We start from the raw sequence: 24,525 nt of genomic DNA on the forward strand, positions 1-24,525 counted from the left end.
TCTAAGTATGACATCACAAAAACCAGGCAGAGGACTATCCATATGAGATCTCAACATAAAAAAGAAAAGAAAAAGAAAAAAAGATGACAATGTTATCTTGGAAGATGTGTAGTTGGTTAGAAACAAAGGTCCAGTCACCATCACGTTGGATGACAAAAAAGCTTAATTTGTCATTGATTTTATGTTGATTCTTGGTAGATTGTTTAAAAGCAAGTGTATGAAGACAAAACCTTACCATTCTAAATTAATTTGCTTGGATAGGAGACTTGAATGAATAAAAAGATTAATAAAAAATACCCCTCTTTGTACACTGTTTTTGTTTTGCTTCTAATGTATTTATGTCCTTTTACATTTACAGAAGCTATTTTAAATGTGTATTTTGTTTATGTTCTTAAAAAAAAGAAAGAAAAAAAGAAGGAGTATCCACGTTCGTCGCGAAGGAAGTGCGCAGGACTCGCTGCGCATTTCCCGGATAGAGTTTTATCGCCATATTTAGTGCAGGGTCGCCGGCAGTGTACGAGGATTTTAAGCCGCCGTTGCTCCACTAAGTAACCCATCATCGTGTATTCGTTCACTTTCTTACAACCTTCGCATCCATCTGCTCAAACAAACAACGATTTCCATTTCCACCTCCTCCCGATCCCCAAGTAACCATGGCAGACCGAGAGCACTTGGTATACCAGGCTAAACTAGCAGAGCAAGCGGAGAGATACGATGGTGAGTTGATGATTTTGGCGATTTGTGTTGTCGCGCATTTGATTCACGGCGGAGGAAGAAGAAGAAACAGAGCAGGATTTGTTTGTCTTATTACTGATGAAATTGTGGGTTGAACCCTAAAAGACGAAGCGCTGGCCATTCGCATTCGCGTGCGCACGTCCAGGTGAAAGGAATGGGAAGAAATATCCGTTTGGAAAGGCCTAACTCAACCCAACCTACTGCATTGTTAATGCTTCAAGCTGGGCTCCGTCTAAAGAAAAACTGTAAAAAATGATTTAGTAATAAGATGAAGATAATTCAATTAGATTTAAATAAACGAATAAAAATGTGTGTATAAAATAAAAACACGTTATTGATCTATTAAATGGATTAAATCAGATTATACATACAAATGTATATAAATAAATATATTGCAATTAAATGAGTAACAGCTATATTTAACAGTACATTACTATAGTGATTAGGAAAAAATATATAATAACGTAACTTAATAGAACATTTTAGGATGGAGTCCCTCACATTTTTGGGGCTCTGGCATCTAGATGATTGAAACCCCTTGTCTAAATTAACCCAACCTAAGCTTATACTGCATTGTTAATGTATTAAAGTAAACGTTGATCTGTGCTGTCATTGCCAAGAACTGTTCTGTAAAATCTGTGAATGGTTAATTTGTAATGGCTAGGGCTCACAAACTCACACTAGTAGAATTAGTTACACTGCTGGTAACTTGTATCTGGGACTGGGAGCATATGAGTAAAAAAATATGCATTTAAAAATGCACTAAAGCGGGGGTTGTCAGTTTTTTTTTTCTTTTTTTTTTTCTTCAATGCTATGGATCCACAAATATGATCATCCTGGTGCGAGGGACCCCATCCTAAAATGTAAAAGGCAGCTATATATTTTCATGTATAATGACCAAATTTAGACTATGAAAACTGATATGTTTTTTCCCCCTACTCTCTGGATTACTGTGCTGTACTGTAGATGCATTTTCAATTTTTTATTATTATTTTTAAATTCCTTTTATGGTATTAAATTAATTTAGTTAAAAACATTTTTTTATTTTTTATTATTTATTTATTTTTAACACTGTTTTTCTTTAGACTTTACACTCCCAGACTCCCTAGCACTCCCTTGCGGCCCCCTGTTGGTCCCTGGATGTCAGTCTGAAAACCCCCGCACTAAAGAATACATTGTTTTCATTTTGCTGGAAATTATTTAAAAATAAATAAAAAAAACAGAGTGATGTTGGGTTGATAAATGGTGTGAGGTTTTATTAAAATTCATATTTTCAATATGTTTACTGGATCAATGTTTTTGTGGACCCTTGATATTGACATATAAATTAGTACACCCCAAGCTGAATTCAGGTCAGTGTTTTTCTGTCATTTTCTTGGGTGCATTAAATATGAGACGGGGTAATAAACAGTGTAAGTTCCTGTTAAAGTAATATAATTTTGAATATTGCATTTGTACAGATGTTTAATGGATTCTTTGGATTGATATGTTGGATAACAAAGAACTAGATAGATAAAGTTTCAAGCCAACAACTTTTGTTTATTGGCTTGACATACTCATAGTTAAAAATAAAAATATGCATTTTAAGAGAGTTTTTACAGACCACTCAGAAAAATACACAAAGACTTCCTGATAGATATAGACCAGGGGTGTCCAAACTTAACAATATATATATATATATATATATATATATATATATATATATATATATATATATATATATATATATATATATATATATATATATATATATATATATATATATATATATATATATATATATATATATATATATATATATATATATATATAACAATATCTGTAAAACTTTCATCAACCAAAAAGTTTTAATGGGTGAAATTTTAATATTATTACGGAGTTAGAACTCTATTCTTATTTAAATTTAATAATTGCTCTATTTAGATCACCACAGGTACAACCACACTACAAAACATGCTTTTCTGACTTGGTATTTCTGTCTTTTTTCAGTCCAAATATCAAAAAGTTCTTAAATCAAGATGCTTTTACTAAGGAAAATTACATATTTTTTCTTGTTTCCTGGGGGAAAAAATAAAAATGAATTGAGTTTTTGCTTGAAACAAACTAAATTATCTGCCAATGGATTAGAAAAATAATCTTCCAAAATCTTCCTTAAAGATTCCAAACAGAAACATTATTTTTCTTACCCCATTGGCAGATATATTTGCTTGTTTTAAACAAAAACTCGCTTCAATTAAATTTTATTTTCCAGAAAACAAGAAAAAATATCTAATGTCATTTAACTTATCTCGTAACATCTTGATTTAATCATTTTTAGATATATTTAAACTAGAAACAGGACAAAAATACTAAATGACAGCATTTTTTGCAGTGCACACAAGGCAAAAAGTAATACATACATTATATATATATATATATATATATCTATATATATATCTAGAATGGTATTTAGTCTGTAGACATAAATACAAATGCACAAAACTGCAAGTTTATGACAAAAAAATTGTCTGCAATTTGGCCTTTATTACTCATTTAATACATGTCGACATTACAAATTAAATAAAATTAGATATTAACCTACATTTCTGACAAATTACCACGGTTACAGGTGTTACCACAGTAAATCCATGATACATTCGAAATGCGAATTGTTGTTTGAAAAGTATTTTGAATCGGCTCAGCTGATTTGCACGTTAGTGTTGTTTATTAAGTCAGCACTATTTAACTGGATTTAAATTAAATCAAATCACAGAGAGATTCAGTACCGGAGACCTCTGCGCTGAACTCGAACACTTCTCATGGGCTTCGGAAGGCTGTTAAGTGGGCGCGTGATCGAGACACTCAGCAGGTAAACACATTTGTTCAGAGCTCGCGAGTTGCGCAGAGCACAAGCAGCGCTGTTTCGTTCCGCTTTGGCCGCTGTTTCCCTGGCCTAAAGTCTAGTACTGCCACCTTGCGGCGACATCGTGAAACTGCATGATTTGTAAATGATCCGTGGCGGGCCCCATATAATACATTTTAATAGACGCGCTGCGGGCCGTTTGAAATTCATCCCCGGGCCGCATTTGGCCCGCGGGCCGGACTTTGGACACCCCTGATATAGACAGACAAATTGTTAAATAAACCAATAGATAGACCACTTAGATGACTGATGAAACAAAATTATTGGACTGTGTTAAATCTTGTAGTTACCAAATTTTGTTGCTCGCTATAAATGCAGGTTCACATCAAGAACCATAACTATATTGGCATTAGGGATGGGCATTTTTGTCAATTTCTCATTTTGATCATCGATAGGTCTCAAAAACGAGTACTCTATTACTCGGGGGCGGGGCATGTGCAGGGGGCGGGGCATGTCCGTCATTGAGATAATGAAAACTGTTATGAAAATGGTTGTTGACAAATACAAACGTGACATGAAAACAGGTATATGAAAACATGAACATATAAAACAAAAAAAATAACTGCTAGATTATGATGCATAAATGTCTTTGAAAAAGAAACATCTTTATAAAATGACCGTCTCAAATAACCAAGTCAGTAATATCGAGCATTGCCTTTGAGCTGAAACTGTGAAATAACACCACCCTGCAGAGCTTGCTAGCTGGTTAATAAACTCAACCAAACGCACCCTATATCAATATTAATATGAAGATTAATAGGAACCTATTACAACTTAAATCAACACAAAAGGACGTGAATGCGCACGTGAACTTCAGCGTGCTAGATTTTACAAGCTGGTTTGAAACGGAACATTTTGAAAGCGTTCTTCCCTTAACATCGCTGATACACGGACAACGAATTCACACAGAAACAACATTTTATTAAAATCGTGTTCTCATTATAATGCTTTGACAGATTGACTCTGCACATCATGCACTTCATTTTATTATTCATGATCGAAGCGTTTACAGACATCACTGCGCGTTTTCAAACTCATAACGAAAAACAGCTTTAAATAAACTAGTCTACTGTTAAAAAATACGAGAACAGTATAGCACTGCTGCATTACTAATATTAATGATTCTGAGAAAGAAATAGCCTATCTAAAAAGAATATCTGTCTCTAAACCATGTCGAGCTCGAGCATTAATGCATTTGAGCTGAAACTGAAGAGAATGAACAGCCGGTATAACGGCAGCGCTTTGCTAGCTTATTAAGCTCAACCAAACGCTTCTTACATTAGATTAATCAGATATAGACAACATAAAAGTAATCTTACAACGTGCTTTTGCATGAACTTCACGCGCTAGTCTGAGTGTTCTCGCTATAGTTTCTCTATGGATCAGCTGATACACGGGGATCTAAACACAGATCATTTACAGCATTTTCCATCGTGTTGTCATTATAATGCTATGTAGGCTATGACAGATTGGTGCTGCACATCTTGCACTAACCATTTAATGATCACAGTGATTCCAGACATCACTGCAGTGCACGCCTCAGTTTCACTTTATTTCGCCGCGGTCTGGAGGTTGTATAACGCTAACCAATCAGACCTCCGGTACCGCGCAAAACGACGCAATAACCAATAAAAGAGACAATTTTTTTTTTTTTTCAGGGCGATCATCGTTCTCATGATCGATGATCGCTGTCACGTTCGAGTACTCGATTACTCGACCACTGTTGCCCATCCCTAATTAGCATCCACACAAATGCGCAATAATGTTCTGTTTAAGCGTACGCTGCAGTTTTTGTTGACTGCCACTTAAAACAGGATGGATTTTGATTGTTTTTATTGCTCATCAACTTCATTATGAAAGTGATTTCAACTATGGGGCTGTTTACACCACGGTTTTCAACTAACAACATAAAACGTATCCGTTTTAGTAGTTAATTTACTCAACAACAGTGTTTTGGGGCCTAAAAAACGCACGTTTTTGAAAATGGGTTTTATAGAGCAAGTTTTTGAAAACGATACCATTATTGTCTGTGTTAAAAGCGTGAATTTTTGAAAACGGTGACGTTATGTGCATGCATATTTTGTGTTCAGTCTATAGGTGCATAGTTTTTCTTTACAAAGTAGCATCGCCAACTACTGGCGTGGCGTTGCATAACACTGCGGTTTTAGTCGTTTTCGCGGGTCTGTGTGAACGGGGGTCGTTTTGACACAACGTTGTCGTCTGTACATAAAACATACAAAGGAAAAACTTTTTGGGTTTTAGTACATCATTGTCATGTAAATGTACCCTATATCGTTTCTTTATTGTGCCTTTATAGTTGTGGTGTAGACGCTATTCTTTTACCTTTAGAATTATGTTTAAAACTAAATTGTTATAATTATAGTTATCATTCTTGTGTGAATAGGCCTTAAAAGGTTAGTTCACCCAAAAATGAAAATGTACTCACCCTCAAGTCATCCTAGGTGTATATGGCATTCTTCTTTCAGACGAATACAATCAAATACGATGAGTTATATTAAAAAATGTTACTTTTTTACAGTCCGTAACTTTTTTTTGGTTCAAAATGATCCAAAATAAAATGACGTGCATCATTACGTCACGTCTGTATACATAAAGGAGGAGTCCGGCTAGTAGTAGTATCGCATGTGTGAGGATGCTGCAGGTGGCGGATCATTTATAGCATTTTCTCACAGCAGCTGGAATAATTACATTTATCATTTTGATGGCGGATTGTAATCCATAAAGGTCCAAATGACAATCATCAGTGACAACTGGAGATTCACCTGGAATCAAAAGCAAAAGATTAGACACGTTAGACTGTACAGAAATTGAAATCTACAGGTAACGCTAATACACACTAAAAACACAGTCACGCAATGCTGATGTTGTTAACATTAACAATTTGAGAACAAAGTATAACAATAATAATAATTTACACGGTTTGATGTGATGTGAGCTAAGCGATCGTTAGATTTAATCACCGTTGATAGTACGATTTATTGTAATGCTTTTTTCCTCAGTTGGTCAGAACAAAAGTGGCAGTTCGGATGACGTTTTACGGTGAAACTTTTTTGGTCGTAGTTCCGAGATGCAAAACATCAAAACGTTAAATTCAGCCGCACTGAGGAGCCGATGCACAACCCACATGAAGATAATCATTCTGCAGTTAACTGCAATTCCAGGTTTCAAACAGAGTTTACGGACTGCATCTTTAATTTATACTGGACTAAAAGACCATCCAGTGTTATTTTATATTTGATTACTTTATTCAGTTTCTGTACCATTGTTGTTCTGTAGTATTTCTGAATGCTAGTGTTAGACCTACCCAAAACACTCCCCCATAATATTCACATTAGTGGGGAATCCTACCCCCCATTTTCTGAAATTTGTGCAGTGCTGTATTTTAGCAAACACTTCCATTTGCTAATTTCAGTATGTTGTTTGTCTGTGCTGTTTCTGCTACAAAGTATAATTTGTTAGGCTACTTAGTGTAAAACAGTAGTGATCTAAATGTACTATTGTTGCAATTCATAGACTAGGTAGTGAAATAAGGGAACTTGAGTGGTTGAACAAAAAAAAGATAATGTCTTTTGTTTTCCTTTTTTTTTTTCAACCACTCGGGTTCCCTTATTTCACTACGCAGTCTGACATTTGAACATTGTTATGGAGTGCATTTATGAATTGTGACAGAAGAGCTCTGTCCTTTTCCCCTTTGATCTCCAGATCTTTGTTGGGTTCACTTTGTGCCATTAGGATCAATCTTCTATCTCTTTTTCAGAAATGGTGGAGACCATGAAGAATGTTGCAGGGAAGGACATTGAGCTCACAGTAGAGGAGAGAAACCTGTTATCAGTTGCATATAAGAATGTGATTGGTGCACGGAGAGCCTCCTGGAGGATAATCAGCAGCATTGAGCAGAAGGAGGAGAGCAAGGGCGGAGAGGACAAACTCAAAATGATCCGAGAATACAGACAAACGGTGAGACTACATTTTATTTTTAAAATTGTTTTATTTCACGTAACACTTTTTTTGTTTGTTTGTAGTTTTAGCTTTTACACCGGAGGAGCATTAGCATAGTTCCTATAACTATTGGCAGAAGTACCTGAGTTTGCATCACAGGAACTGGGAATGATTTTAGTTATAGAAACGCTTTTTGGGGGAACTAAATTAGCTCCTACTTCAGAGTAGGGTCTAACCCAGAACAATAGGAACTACCAGTGACATAAGTGTATGCTGATTGGCCAAACACAATCCATACGAAACACTGGCTCTAGGGGTGGGCATCTTTAGGCACCTCATGAGCTGATCCGATTCCAATTATGGGAGTCACAATCCGATCAAAACAATTCTAGATCTACTTTTTTTCTTATTAATCTTATTTATAAATCTTTTTTTTATTTAATCAATTTAAAATAATGACACATAAAAAAATTTTTTTTAAACAATTGTATGTTAAGAATTTTTCATATAGAAACTATAGGGTTGTAAAGGACTTCCGGTACGGTGCATGTGTTTCGAATGCAATCTTTAACAGTTAACAGTAGGCTTGTTTTACGAGTGGGACATACTTCAAATCCGACTTCCCACATATTAAGTATTCTGTCCATTTTATCATGAAATTCAAACATTAAATGCTGCTTTGACGCTCTTTAATGTGACGTGACTGATCACTGTAGAGGCGCGTCTGTTCAAGCGGGAGCGCGGCGCGAATGAACGCGTTCATCTCTTCCTAGTCAAAGAATAAACATGAATTAAAGGGTTAGTTCACCCAGAAATTAAAATAATGTCATTTATTACTCACCCTCATGCCGTTCCACACCCGTAAGACCTCCGCTCATCTTCGGAACACAAATTGAGATATTTTGGTTGAAATCTGAAGGCTCAGTGAGGCCTCCATAGGGAGTAGAGTGCGGATCGGGCCGCATTTTTCTGTCCGAGCCCGGCCCGCGTCCGACAGAGCAGTAACCGAACCCGACCCGAGCCCGACAGGCATTAAGATATTTATGTCTGAGCCCGACCCGAACCCGAATCTATTTTTTTTCTCATACTAAAGACACATGTACGTTTGTTCATGTGGAAAGCCCCTTTTATTAAGCAACTGTAGGCATTCTGAAATGTTTACAGATAAGCGCATCAGCGTGCAGACGGGGTAACAAATACACACGTTAACACGGGGCCCAATCAAATAACCAATTGAAATTAAATGAACAAAGGTCTACCAAAAATGGCCCAAGCAAACAGAACAAAACATTAACGTAACACAAATGCAGCTTATTGAAATGAAAATCACTCTTACCATTTTTCTCAAAAACTGTATGGCTACTAAACTGCAACATGGGATCTATTTACGTAAGCCATCCATCAAAGTTTACGCTAATCCAGGTTTTTATGCAGAAAAAGGATTGCATCATTTGTGGATGGCTTCAAGGCTGTCCTCCTCTGCTCGATGGTCCTGCCAGCAGCGCTGAAGTTGCGCTGCCGGTCACATGTAGCCTAATATGCAATATGCATGCACATGTTGCGCGTTGTCACAGCTACGCAAACAAATTTCCGCACACAGGAAGACGGATGTTAGGGTAATTTATTTTAATCACAAAAATATACCTTTGCATCAAGTTAAACAGGCCCATTGGCTACCTACATAATAAGCTGTTTTAAATTTCAAATGTTCAATGCCTTACTGCACTGATGTGACCGAGCCCGACCCGAACCCGAACATTATTTCTAAATATCTGTCCGAACCCGGCCCGGCCCGTCAGTTACCGGGTATCCATCCTCTAATAGGGAGTAAAGCAGTTTACACACTCAAGATCCATTAATGTACTAAAAACATATTTAAATCAGTTCATGTGAGTACAGTGGTTCAATATTAATTTTATAATTGCAAACGTGCAGCAAAAAACCCTGAAATAACGACTTGTATAGGAATGGCCGATTTCAAAACACTGCTTCATGAAGCTTTGGAGTGTATCGAATTAGCGAGTCGAATCATGATTCGGATCGCGTGTCAAACCGCCAAACTGCTGAAATCACGTGACTTTTGACGCTCCGAGCTGATTCGATACGCTCCGAAGCTTCATGAAGCAGTGTTTTGAAATCGTTTATCACTACATAAGTCGTTATTTCGGGGTTTTTTTGGCGCACCAAAAATATTCTTGTCGCTTTATAATATTAATATTGAACCACTGTACTCACATGGACTGATTTAAATATGTTTTTAGTACAGTAATGTATCTTGAGAGTGTAAATTACATTGATCCCTATGGAGGCCTCACTGAGCTATCAGATTTCAACAAAAATATCTTAATTTGTGTTTCGAAGATGAACGGCGGTCTTACGGGTGTGGAACGGCATGACATTTTTTTTTTTTAATTTTTGGGTGAACTAACCCTTTAACATCTGAAGGTATATTGAGGATACATTACAACTTACTGAAACGTATCATATGTTGTGTAATCTTTCAATCAGTGTTTTAACCACGGAAAGACAGCAATAAAACCGCTTGAAAAAAATGTCATGTAGCTTCACATTTACATCAGAAGTCATTCAGTGTCACAGCTGTTAGTTCACTAGAAAAATGAGCTCTTTTGTTAAATATGTGCACTATATTAGCCTATATATTCATTATATTTTACTTAACCTGTTACTGATGTCTTGGTTGTTTAATGTATGTTTAAATAAATATCATGAAAATGACAGCCACTGTGTTTAAATGATTATATTTCAACATCAAATTGGAGATTTAAAAACATAATTTTGTAATTAGATTTAGAAGGTAATGTAAAAACTGCCTTATGTGAAGTTTACATGTTTGCATATACAATATGTTATTTGAGTGTTGATTATTATATCTAAAAATAAATAGCAACTGAATTTAGGCTAATAGTTTGCTAGTTTGTTGTTAATCTTTAATATTATAGTAGTGTGCAAGTAAGGGCTGCCTATTGTTTACAGCATTAGCTTAGATCTTTTTTCTTTCTTACGAAACTTGTTATAATTGCATTAATTTAAGCATAGACACAATTTGTTCAGTAAACTACTGTTTAAATTAAAAAAAAGCAATTGTAGTCCCCTGCTGTACCGAGGTACATACTGAACCGTCCGTTTTGTGTACCGTTACACCTCTAATAAACGAATATAGCTTCAAAACAAAAGCAAGTAGTACCTCATAAAGAGGGAAATGCATATCACAAGCAATAAACAAAGAGTGCTTTCAGTATTTAAGAGTATCTGAACGTTCGCATTCAAGAGCTGTGAATGATTTTTCTCTTTCTCAGCTTTACTGTTATTTGATTATTACTGATGACATCATTGACAGCAAGAGATCTAATAAGCTGCATTCAGACTAATGCACAGAACTTGAAATGTAAAATGTGGTTTGTCCTGTCTGTTTAATCCCTTAAGACATAACTGACTGTGTTTACATTGATTTGGCATTATAAAAGCATTTTGAGATGCAAGTACATTAAACCACTTAGTCGCACACAGCCGCATGCACGAGAGCTCACAAAGCACACGTGAGCATTTGAAATTGAAAGCAGCCTCCTGTTAGTGAGTTTCATATTTTTAATATATAAGCCCACAGCATTCCAAGTGACATAAATGAAGCCTTCCTAGAGCATTTTTAAGGGAAATAACGGCAAACGAGACCGCACACTGCAAGCGTAACAGCAAGCAAAGTGCACGTTTCTCACAGCGCATCCTGTGAGATTATTTTATGGAAGGTTAGAGTGGTGTGTCGGTGTGTGTGTGAGGAGTTAGAAGCAATCAGAATACGGGTGTTTCTACACACACAGCGTCATCTGCGGTTAAAAACTAAGCTCTGAATCGATTCTGAATCGTTGGAGAGAGAATCACAATGCATGGTTTTTTTTCTTTTCTTTTTCTCCCACCACTAACCGGCACCCGCCATTTTTAAAAAGCCTTGTAAACACACTGTTTACATACTCCAAGAACGAACTCCACAAACACTAAGTGATTATATAGCATTTACCAGTCGTCTTTGCCTGAGGCGTTGTGTTCTTTTCTCAGCCTCGATGACAGCGAATTGTCGTAGGAGATTTGGTCTTTAGCCTAAATGACGTCGCTCTTGGCCAGCTTACGTCAGTTCAGTGTTCCTAGTGTCGGTGTGAATGCAAACAGGTAAATGGCCCTAGGGCAAAATTTTTTAGTTCTCGGGGAACCGCCCTGGTGACTAGTTCCTATAACTGAGTTTCTATTACTACCTGGTGCAAAAGCCTCCTTAGAAGAACCATTTTGGTTCCCCAAAGAACCTTTCAGTGATCAGTTCTTAAAAAAACTATTTTTTCTTAGTGCAAGAAACATTTTGAAGATATAGATCTTCTAAAAAAGATCTAAAAAAGAGTCCATTGATGTTAAAGGTCCCATGGCATGACATTTTCATTTTATGAGGCATTTCAACATTAATATGAGTTCCCCTAGCCTGAATATTGTCCCCAAGTGGATAGAAATGTTGATCGGTGTAAAACCGAGTTCTGGCTGTCTTTCTCTGCCTTTGAGAAAATGACAGGCCAGACTTGCCAATCCTGAAGTCTCCTGTTATGACGTCCACACAGGAACGGTTACCTCCCTTTCCTCCACCCAGAGAATCTGGCACGCCCATGCAAGCGCTATATTTGTCCTGGAGAGATCATGGCTTGTGAACGAGTGAATCCTGGCGGTTTCTCAGTGTTTGGATGTACAAATGAAAACAGAAGTCTTTTTTCAGTTCCTTCTGATCTGTGATTTCTTATGTGTAGCTAATTATTTATTATTCGTGCACACACTGCGGCTTCTCTCTCTCCCCCGACAGAACGGTGTTTTCGTGTTTTCTATCTTGTGAGTCAGTGTTTTTGTACATCCTCGTCGCGTCTATCTGTTCTACAATGTGCATACAGTCATGAGTTTCTGCTCAACATCGGCAGACTCACATCTCTTTAGAGATAAACCTCACGCACGCCGAAGCTCGGGCTGCACTGACCGGTCGGCCTTCAACATCCCCAAACCCCAGTACTGCATCTGGCCCACAGCGAGGGACCAAACGTGGTGCGAGATTAAGCAGAAGGGGGGTAAGCGTGAGGGTATCCGGCTAGGCTAGCCAGCTTTCCCCACAATAAACTGGATTACATTCGATTACTGCTGTTGTGTCTTTGTTTGCGCTGTGTACTCAATGCGCGTCATATGATTGGAACATATCTAAAAATAATGCTATAATCAACTCTTACTAACTCGTTCATCTCGCTGTAATGGTACGTTGCATGTGTTACAAAGTTGGTAATAATGATGAAGACGGACTCGGCGTGACTGAGACTCGTGTTTATTCAGAACTCTCAGATACAAACACAATAAACTTGCGCTGACAGACAGCGCTCTCACAACTCAGTAGTTACTATAAATAACTTTGTTAGCAATCACTCCGTCTCTGTGATGTCCGGTTTGCGAACAAATCATTCTTTTGAATCGGTTCTTTTTAGTGAACCGAACCAGTTCACCAAATCGGACTGAATCGTTCTAAACGGTTCGCGTCTCGAATCAGCGCTGATCCATAATTTACTAAAGTTACTAACTTTCTGACATGAGTGACAGCCCCTCTGACTAGAAATAAACTAATAACCTGAAGTATATTCTAGTAACAACAGTTCACTGAACTGAGACATGCTGAGAACTGATATGAAGTGAACTCAGGTCCATCCGTCTCTCTGGCAGCAGCTTGTGAGTCGTAGACCTCGTTAAACCACGCCCCCTCCGCTCATTTCAAATGCAAAGATGTCAGCCAATCACAACAGTGGGCGTTTTTACTGAAGTCTCACAGCAGACACACCTTTTGAAACAGGGCATTCAGCCACAGGGCAAACAGCAGTATTGAAAAAAATGCCTTTTATTTCTAAATTATGACATTTTATGATGTAAAAATCATACTAACAATATAAGTACACCTCAGGAAACATTATAAAATAATAGAAAAATGCCATGCCATGGGACCTTTAAAGGTTATTCATGGAACCATCAATGCCAATAAATAACCTTTATTTTTAAGAGTGTAATGCATAAATCCATACCTTGAAACGATTTTTCTTGAGTTGTGAGCTCTATGGCTCAGAGACTGACACTGTGTCTACACCGGACACAACCGTTGACGGCGCAACAGCTAGAAGCTGTCTACACTGGACACGACAATGTGACCATTGCAAATCCATCTGTCTTTCCTATGCGAAGGATCGCGAATGCTTGGAGAATGACATAAATAGAACGAGGCATCAGTTTACTGTCGGGGTTTGTCATGTCGCTCCAGCCGAATCCAGTGTAGACAACATCACTGATTATAATGGGTTGGGTTCTATTGTCTTTTGTTGCATCGCACCGCTCTCATCCAATGTAGACATGGTGTTACATAGTGTCTTGTGAAAGGCTTTTAGGCTGTTTTTTTATTTTATGTCAATTAATCTAGATGTATGCGATGCCATAATTAATGTGCCATTTCTCATCTAACCCTTTTGCAGGTTGAGAATGAGCTGAAATCTATTTGTAATGACATACTGGATGTACTGGACAAACACCTCATTCCTGCAGCCAACACAGGAGAATCCAAAGTTTTCTACTACAAGATGTAGGTTTGACACGCAACACTTAAATGGGCGAGGGTCAGAGTGTTCAGTACAAGACATGAAAATGAGCTTTATTTTCACATTTCTGTAGAGCATGGCACTGTACTCTCACCTAGGCCATGGGCTTGATTCCCAGGAAAAACTCATGATGATCAAATGTGTACCTTGAACATACTAAATTGCTTTTGATGTAAGAGTCTGTCTAATGGTACAATAACAGTACAAGTACATTTTGAAATTGACCACCCCTGAATTGTTTTGTTTGTTTGAAAAGTAATGTTTGTTTACTGCATTTATTTTTATTTAACAAAATCATTTGCATAGTGTGCATTTTAACCGTGAACATACTGTAGCCTTTGATATTATGCTTTATTCATTAGGCTGGTTTTGTATAATATGCCTGTCTGGAATTGTGTGCTAATGATTAATTGTCATACAAATGATTGAGATTAATGATTTAATTCTGTTTTCTTCGTAACATTTCAAGGTGGTTAATATATCGTATATAAAATGTATAATAAAATAGGCCCATATGATTTACTTCAGTGCTGTGAAAATGAATATATAATATAATTCATATAATATAATAAATATAATGCAGTCTGATTAAACCCACAGGCCTTTATTTCGTATGACTGAAGACCTTTGACTATTTTTATGTACTTTACATCAGTGTTTTTTCTATTTTTTATTCTTTACTCCCTACCAAATTATGACTCTTTACACACCAGAAAAGGAGACATGATGTCATGCATTTCTTAACATTTTCCCTTATTTGGATGACAAAATTAGATTGAAATAAAATTGAAGCTCCACAGTTATGGTTATCTCAAATAACTGTGATTAGATCAAACAACCACGATCAGACGATTCATTAATAATCATGACATTTCTCATTTCATAACTTTTTTGAACACATTTCTGACATTAAGAGCTTGAAAATTAGTCAATCTAGCTAATGCAAATTTAATCAATCTTTTCCCCCATGCTTGTTTTTGTGTGTGTTTGCAGGAAGGGTGACTACCACAGGTACCTAGCAGAGTTTGCCACGGGTAATGACAGGAAGGAAGCAGCAGAGAACAGTTTGGTAGCGTACAAAGCTGCCAGTGACATTGCTATGATTGAGCTCCCACCCACACATCCCATCCGGCTCGGCCTAGCACTCAATTTCTCGGTCTTTTACTACGAGATCCTTAATTCCCCCGACCGCGCATGCAGGTTGGTGTTTTTTTTTTCTCCTCACTTAAAGTGTGTAATGCTCGTTTGATGTTAACTTCTAGGGCTGCAATAAAACATTAGTCAGACAAGCGGCTCTGTCAACCAAATTTTAATTAGTCAGTTAGTCACAGATAAAAAGAACCCACCTCCACAGGAATTGGCGAAGTCACGCAGACAGATCATCATCTCGTTTTAAAGTCTTAAAGGAACACTCCACTTTTTTGAAAATAAGCCCATTTTCCAACTCCTCTAGAGTAAAACAGTTGAGTTTTACCGTTTTCGAATCCATTCAGCCGATCTCCGGGTCTGGTGGTAGCACTTTTAGTATAGCTTAGCATAGATCATTGAATCTGATTAGACCGTTAGCATCTCGCTCAAAAAAATTACCAAAGAGTTTCGATATTTTTCTTATTTAAAACTTGACTCTTCTGTAGTTACATCATGTACTAAGACCGACAGAAAATTAAAAGTTGCAATTTCCTTTATGCCCCATTTGGACAGGACTAGTTTTACAGGGGGATGTTAGAGAAATTCATGTTTCACAGATGTACTTTGCGATTTTAATCCCGTCCGAATCTGCCAAGTCAGTGTTTTTCTCACACAACCGCTGTAAAAAAAATCCAAATTACCTACAGTTTTCAGCAAAATCAATGGCCCTTTGAGAAATCTAATCCTATCTGAATGCGATTGTCTGTGATTGCTGATGTTGTATTATTCTTCTAACTAGAGATGTGCCAATAATCTGTATCAGCCAAGCAATTATTTTCACTATCAGCCTATTTATTTATTTTATTTTTAATTTTTTTTAAACAGCTGATGATAAGGATGAACAGGATGGTATCCTGTCAATCAAAAGGGTGTAGAAATACGTGTCCGACTGCATACTGTGTGTGTGTGTGTGAAGAAAATGTCTCATGTTGAATTTAGGACAAATTAGTAGTCAAGTATTAGTAGTTCAAGCCAGGGTTGCCAAGTCTGCAGTTTTTCCCTTCACAAAACATTATTTGTTGCACGCCTCTCATCCAATAATTGCAAATATCAATGTGCTTTACTTCTAAAAGGAAACAAAGTGCCATCTTTTCAAATTCTGTCCATTTAATCTCAATTCAAACAATAAATGCCGCTTTGACGCTCCTAAACGTGACGCGACAGATTGCTGTAGTGACATTGCTGAAGTTATATCTCGAAAAACATGCATGAATATCAAAAGGTAAAAATACACTACAACTTAAAGAAATCCATATCATGTACTCATGTAATCACTCAATCAGTGTTTCAACCGTGGAAAGACGTCAATAAAACAGCTGTGAAACGATAGGTCACTTCAGTTCCCTTTCGAACGGTCAGTATTATATGGAGTGTTGACTTAGAATCGCCCGGGCCAATTCTAAACATGATGCGTTCACAGATAACGCTTGAATGTCACCGACATGCTTAACAGATGCCAGTGCTAATAGCAGGCGAAAGCGGCTTTTATTCAGCCGTCTGCAACGGCTCAAAGGGAGGTCTTTTTAGTGCTCTTAGGACCAATGAAAGGTCCCAGAATGGCACCGTAGGAGGGCGAGGGGGGTTAAGCCTCCTGTCTCCTTTTAAGAATTTTATGACCATGTCGTGTCTGCCCACTGACTGGCCCGCTATCGGTGCATGGGATGCGGCAATAGCTGCCGTGTAGACTTTGAGTGTGGATGGAGTGCGTCCTGCATCCAGCATCTCTTGTAGAAAAACGAGAATCTGTGATATTTCGCATGACACTGGGTTATAGTTGCTGACTGAACACCAGTCAGAGAACACTGACCATTTAAGGGCATAGAGACGCCTAGTAGACGGAGCTCTAGCTTCACTGATGGTGCTAAAGACACTCACTGGGAGGTTCTCGAGCCCCCCTTAAGTGGCCAAACATGTAACGCCCACAGATTGTCCCGTTCGCCCGAGAAAGGAGATCTTTCCTCAGGGGAACTGGCTATGGGGCTGGTGATAGTAGCTGGATCAACTCGGGAAACCATGTGGGTTCGCCAGAGTGGAACCACTAGCAGGACTGTGTGCTTGCATTCCCTGATCCTTTTTAAAATCTGGCGAATGAGCGGTACTGGTGGAAAAGCATAAAGTAGGCAGCTGGGCCATTCGTGGGCCAGTGCATCCTTGCTCTTTGAAAAATAGATTGGGCAATAACAGTTGTCTTCGTAGGCGAAGAGGTCAACCTCTGCCCTCCCAAAAACCCTCCATATAATTTGAACCTGACGCTTAACCTTAGGAAAGTCATCTGATGTTCAGTTTGTTAGTTAGCAATAAAGAAACACTAGAGAGGAGCTTACTTGCTGTCAATTGTGTATATATATGCTTGAATAAATTTGTCATGAAGACTAGTGTACCATTTAAAAAAATGTGCAACCGAGTTGTATACAAACATTTCAGATTTTTATTTGAGTGTAATTAGCCTATTATATCTGAGAATAAATAGCAGTTTAATATAATACCTGTTGTCATGGGCGTGCATTTCATCTTAACAGTTGGGGGAGACAGTAAACAAAAAATATCTCATAATAAATAACTATTGTTTTTAATAAAAAACAATTTTTATTATTCATTTATTCATTTAAATACAACATCATGCAGTCGCCTGGTTTAGAACCACTGCCTGGTTACCCCAGTCTGACTCTCCACTCGCTCCTCCAACAGGTTGGCGAAGGCAGCGTTTGATGATGCGATAGCGGAGCTGGACACACTGAGTGAGGACAGTTACAAGGACTCTACGCTCATCATGCAGCTGTTACGGGACAACCTGACGCTGTGGACTTCAGACATGCAGGGAGACGGTGAGACATGCACACCTTAGAGAAGGGGAAGCAGCTTTGCCATAGTAGATGAAAGCAGAATCAATTCAAACCTCTGGATTAGATACTGATTATAATAGGAAAATTGTTCTGAATGCAGTCAGTGCAATGCAAAAATCATCTGTTAACATGTTTGAGGATAACAGACCTGAAATTGGTGTGGTGATGAGAGTTTTCAAATTGAGAGATCAAATACACCCTGATTATTATTGGATTGTAATATTACTGTTCCTCTGAGGACATTGTGTTGATATCCTTGAAAAGGTTTTTAATCATTTTATAATTTTTAAATATCTTTTTTAGTTTTTATTTTAATTAACAATTATGGTTTAATTGTCTATAATTCTATAATTGATAGTTTCTATCATTTTTAATAACTCAAGTATGGTTTTCGTCATGAGAAAAGAAACATGGTGGTGTTTAAAACAAACGAACAAATTGTTAAATGTATAAGTTCTTATTTATGAAAATAAATAAAAGGCTAGAAAAGATTCCATTGATTGGTTAATAATGCTATATTCATGAATTGTTATTAGTCAAACAAGCGGCTCCATTGACCCATGTTGTTTGTCATAAGCACACTTTAAAGGGTTCGTTCACCCAAAAATGTAAATTCTGTCATCATTTACTCACCCCTCAGGTTGTTGTGCGAGAAATGTGGCACCCTCATGTGCCAGGAAAACAATATTTGCAGTTTTTTTTACATTTTATTTGTAATTGTCCATGATCCTCAAGCTATATGCTTTCATATGATAATGTAAATATGAACAATAACTAGTCGTTTAAAATTGGCTGTCTGTTAGCATTAGCATCTGTGACTAGTTGCAGAGTCTCACAAATGCACGTGAAGAGTGTAAGCGACGGCCATGTGACTTCAGCTTTTTGTCGCAGGCTTGAAAGGTGTAAGGTGTCGAGTTTATCTTAAACTGTTAATGCCACTGTAATAACACAGACTCTTCTTTCAGGTGAAGAACAAACTAAACCAGCACAGCCAGATGCTGCTGCTGAAGAAGAAACCCAGTGAGATGTCACCGCCAACATACTAAACCTTCTCTCTGTCTCTCTGTCTGTCTGTCTCTCTCTCTCTCTCTCTTTCTCATTCATCCCTGCCCTCAGGGAACCACATGGTGTCATAGAGAAGAGTTCAGATGCTGAATGCTGTTGTCCCTCCTTGTTTATCACTTTGCCCTTTCCCCCTCTCGCTTTTCTCCTTGTTTCGTACCTTTACGCTCATCAATCTGACCATCTACACTAGTTTGGATTCATTGAGATTTTTCATGGAGAGCAAAAGAGGCTTCTTTCAAAAACAAAGCTGCATTTATTGGGTCAAAAATACAGTGATACTGTGAAATATTACAATTTATAAGAACGTTTTCTTGTCATTTATTCCTGTGAGGCAAAGCTGCATTTGCAAGTCTTCAGTGTCACACGATCCTTCAGGAATCATTCTAATATGCTGCTTTGCTGCTCCATTATTATTATTATTGCTGCTCCATTGTTAATAATGGTTCTTATCAAAGTTGAAAACAGTAGTGCTGCTTCATATTTTGATGTCCCTTTTGATCAATTTAATACATCCTTGCGGAATTTAGTATTACTGAAGAAGTATTAATTTCTTTAAAAAAAAAAACGTTCCCCAGACTTTTGAATGTCCTCAAAATTAAAACTAAATTAGCATATTAGAATGATTTCTGAAGGATCATGTGAAACTGAAGACTGGAGTAATGATGCTGCTTTCATCAGAGGAATGCATTTTAAATATATTTAAATCATAATAATAATAATTTTTTTACTGTATTTTTGATCAAATAAATGTAGGCTGGTGAGCAGAAGAGACTGCTTTCAAAATCATTAACTTGTAAAGCGGTAGTACATATTTTTTAGAAGGTTTTAGGGTTTCATTTTATTTTATTTTTTTAAATCTTAAGCATTTTTTTAAATAAACTATTCACTTAGATCTTTATATGATTATATGATGCCAGAATGGAGAGTTTCCTCTGTAAGTTATGGCTTTACTACCTGTTGTGAACTCTCTCGAGAATCACACTTTTAAGTTTGCTTTGGTTTATTTCTTTATTAGTGTTGTTCTGTCGATCGTTTGGTTGAGCTTAATGGCCTTTATTGGAGATGTTTATTTTTAGAAGCTTTTTTTTTTTGAGGTCGGCTGAGAGTAAAAATAACTCGAGCTGTGTATCGTAAATTTGGCCTCAAAAACATTTTGCCCTCCTTTTCTAAAGCGCTGGATTTTGTCAGAAAGTTCTCTGTCTGTGGTATGGTGTCCTGTGGTTGGTTACAATAAGTAACTATACGCTTTTTATAAATGAACGCAACTCTCGCCTCACTGTTATTCGAAACGTTGCTGCTGCAGAAATATTTCTACAAAGCTGTTGTCAAAGCTTTTGTGCTTTGCCTCAGAGGCTTTTTGTGTTTTAAGGCAGGAAAAAAAAAAAAAAAACAGATCTTTCTCAAGATCAGATGCAAAACAAGCAAGATGCATTTGTGTTTTTCTTCAATGGACTATGAGGTGAAAGGGATTTTGGTAAGACTTTTACAATGAGGTTTCATTTGTTAGCATTAGTTAACTGCATTATTTAACATAAACCAACAATGAACGGTAATTCTACTGCATTTAAACATTTACTAGTACATTTTTGTTTGGGATATTCGCCCAAAAATGAATATTCTGTCATTTGCTCACCCTCAAGTTGTTCCAAACCTGTACGACTGTTTCTTTCTTCTGCTGAACACAAAAGAAGATATTTTGAAGAATATGGGTAACCAAACAGTTGATGAACCCCATTGACCTCCATAGTATTCAGCAGAAGAAAGAGATTCATACAGGTTTGGACCGTCTTGAGGGTGAGTAAATGATGAGAACTTTCATTTGTGGGTGAACTATCCCTTTAATGCACTCTAAACTAACATAAACAATCAATTAACAATTGTCTTTATTCTCTATCATTAAAGGCTAAATGCTATAAAAATAATTTGGTTACACTTTAAAGTGTCCTTGTTACAGTGTAATTATACAATATCAAACATTTTCTTACTATAGGTTTAGGGTTAGTTGCTTGAATTTATGCATACTTTACTGTTAATACTGTAGTATGTACGTGTGACGTGTAACAAGGATACTGTAATATAATGTTAATATGTTATGACACCTTATTGTAAAGTGTTACCTGGATTTCAATTCTTTGTGTATCTACTCTCATTCTGACTCTTTCTCTCTTCGGTCTGCATCGTCATGTATTTCTTCTGTTCAGTACATGTAACTTGAATCTGATTTGTACTGTTTATTCTGCCTGAAGCCAACAAACACCTGTCTTCTTATGGAGACACAGCATGAGATCGACTCGACCTTCCGAATAAATCAAGACTAAATAAATGAATTAATAAAACACTATCTTAACCTTTCTCTTTGTTTTTATGGATTTATTGGAGTTAAGGATGTTTATTTGTATGTATGCACTCCTTCACCAGTGATTATTCTGAGTGGTGATTTGATAGTAGACTGGAAAAGGGTTATTCAGGGTCCCACTCGTCCAGGAAAATTGATGAAAAAATGTTTCCAGTCCAGGAAAACGCATAGAAAATTTGAGAATGTAAAATGTCCTAGAATTTTTTTAAAGTAAAAAAAAAAGTTTATCACTGGCCCAAAACAATTTGGTTGCAGGAAGTGCGATGTTCAGGAATGCTGAGTTTTGACACGTGAAAGTATTTGATATTCCCTTGATATTGACACGTAATGAGAATTAACAATTTGTCATAATATATGATTAGGAGCTCATATTAAAAACTGATTTTATAGTTAAGTCATGGCAATTCTAACTTTATAACTCGCAATTGCGAGAAAGTCAGATTAGCAAGATAAAAAGTCACCTTTTTTTATTGTGTGGCATATAAAACCTTCCATAGTCATTTATGATTAAGAGCTCATATTAAAAACTGATAATATAGTTAAGCCATGGCAATAAACTGTACACCTTTTAAAGACTTTGAGAGCTATATATTACTTAGGGTGTGATCCTTGCTATAGTAAAATTGAAAATGTCCTGGAAAATGATCGCTGAAAAAGAGCGGGTACGCTGATACTTAACATACTAAAACCATTAAAAAAAGCAATTTTTGTTACTTAAATAAAAGTTAACTTAAAATGTAACAAAAAGCTTTGTTTTCCTTGTATTGAAATAACTATAACTATACAGACATTTAAAATAAAACAACTTAAACTTTACTAAAATTTAAAAAATACAATTTGACATATAAAAATAAATGCTAATTCAAAATATTAATAAATAATTTGGTAGCATCTCAATGAAAGGAAAATAACACTGACTGGGATAAATGTCCTGTCCGTTTCTCACATTTGTAAGAAAAAGTGTCATTGGCAAGAATATAAAATATTTACAATTTCTATACTACTCGTTTGTTTTTTGTTTTTTTTAAATATGTGGACAAGCTTCCCCCTAACTGGCCCTCACTAACTAACCAAACCCTGACATCCAAGGACACCGTAAAAAAAATTTTGTAGAAACATTTTTCACTCAGAAATTGCCTGTAAATTTCACAATTAATTACAAAGAAATGGCAAGTAAAACATGACATTTTGAAATAGTACTGAAATTGAAATTTTCTTGTAAAACATACTGCAATAATCTTTGTTTTAAAACTTTGAAACATACATTTATAGAGTAAGGTTACGTAATTGCCATCTTGATGTTATTATAAGTAATTGAAATGACTCTTGAGAATTGGGCTCACTTTAATGGATAGTTCACCCAATAATGAAAATTTTGTAATTTACTTGCGCTTATGTTGTCTTTATGGAAGACAGATATTTTGAAGAATGTTTCAACTGTTTGTCCATACAGTCAATGGGGTCCAAAACTATGGAAGCTTGTTCTGCCGTGGAATAAAAATATAAATGGGCCATTCTACAGAATTGGTGCAAATTGCTGTCCCACATGTAGCACTTGTCTAAGAATTAGCATTAGTTTAGTAGATTGCTTTACTGTGTAACAGATATAATTGGAATTTTGGTCAGAAGATTTAGTAATCGCTAAGGAGGTGGCGGGTTGTGGTGAGAAACAGACAGAAACGAAGTTAAATTTAAAATGGAGATATAATTGGTTTCACTGAAGAGAAAAAAATAGAAAGTTGAACAAAATAAAAGGAAGTTACAATAGATCACATGAATAACACAAAGATTGTCTACGAAAATTCCTGAGTGCAGTCAGTGCACTCTTGTTTTTTTTTCCTCTTAAATATATACACAGACCGGTCAATTCAATACTCAAATAAAATAAAATAATGTAATATACAAAGATAAGGTATAATACCTCTCTCAATAGACCTCAAGTATTCTCATAAGGTTTCAATGTCCCTCAATCTGGTTTTGAATGACCATACACCCTTAAAAGTTCTTTGGGTCGAAATAGTCTTGCTTCACGGAGCAAAACTGGGAAAACTCGAGGAAAGGATATTGTCCTCCAGGGCCGTGCAGAGAGTTCTTCAGGGGCAGGGGATCAAATGTAAAAAAGGGGCAATATGTAAAATATATATATATATATATATCCTTATGCTCATCAAGCCTGCATTTATTTAATCAAAAATACAGAAAAAACAGTAGCCTAATATTGTGAAAAACTATTACATTATGTTCTTTTTAACTTTTTGATAATCAAAGAATCTTGAAAAGAGTATCACAGTTTCCATCATTGACATTAAATCCTCATATTAGAATGATTTCTGAATGATCATGTGACACTGAAGAGTGGAGTAATGATGCTGAAAATCCAGCTGTGATCACAGGAATAAATTATATTTTAAAAAAATGTAAATAGAAAACGTCTCGGTTATGGATGTAACCCTCGTTCCCTGAGGAGGGAACGGAGACGTAACGTTAGTGACTAACGAATGGGGGTTTCGCTTAGAAGCCTATCATCTTCGAGCTTAGAGAAAACGCCCAATGGCGTGCCAATGCCATGGGGCATGCGGAATTTGCATACGTGACTCCGCCTCACCGCGTGAGTATATAAGGAAGTATGTGGCAATATCGCATTATGTTACCTGCTTGAGGAGCCAAACTGAACTCCGCATTCCAGGTAGCACAGCTGATGTGGCAACGGGACGTTACGTCTCCGTTCCCTCCTCAGGGAACGAGGGTTACATCCGTAACTGAGACGTTCCCTTTCGTTCAGTCACTACGACGTAACGTTAGTGACTAACGAAT

At 36.7% G+C, this 24,525-nt stretch overlaps 1 protein-coding gene across 1 annotated transcript; it reads left to right on the forward strand.

Moving 5' to 3' along the window:
* Positions 1-447: 447 nt before the first annotated feature.
* On the forward strand, positions 448-21,708 carry ywhae2 (tyrosine 3-monooxygenase/tryptophan 5-monooxygenase activation protein, epsilon polypeptide 2). Its single transcript, XM_079810313.1, has 6 exons — positions 448-717; positions 7,416-7,615; positions 14,137-14,243; positions 15,253-15,459; positions 18,136-18,272; positions 19,256-21,708. The coding sequence occupies exons 1-6, from the start codon at positions 654-656 to the stop codon at positions 19,312-19,314; spliced, it is 774 nt and encodes a 257-aa protein (XP_079666439.1). The 5' UTR covers positions 448-653; the 3' UTR covers positions 19,315-21,708.
* The last annotated feature ends 2,817 nt before the right edge of the window (positions 21,709-24,525 follow it).

The sequence above is a fragment of the Gobio gobio genome (assembly GCF_949357685.1).
Source record: "Gobio gobio genome assembly, chromosome: 2".
NCBI classification, from domain to species: Eukaryota; Metazoa; Chordata; class Actinopteri; order Cypriniformes; family Gobionidae; genus Gobio; species Gobio gobio.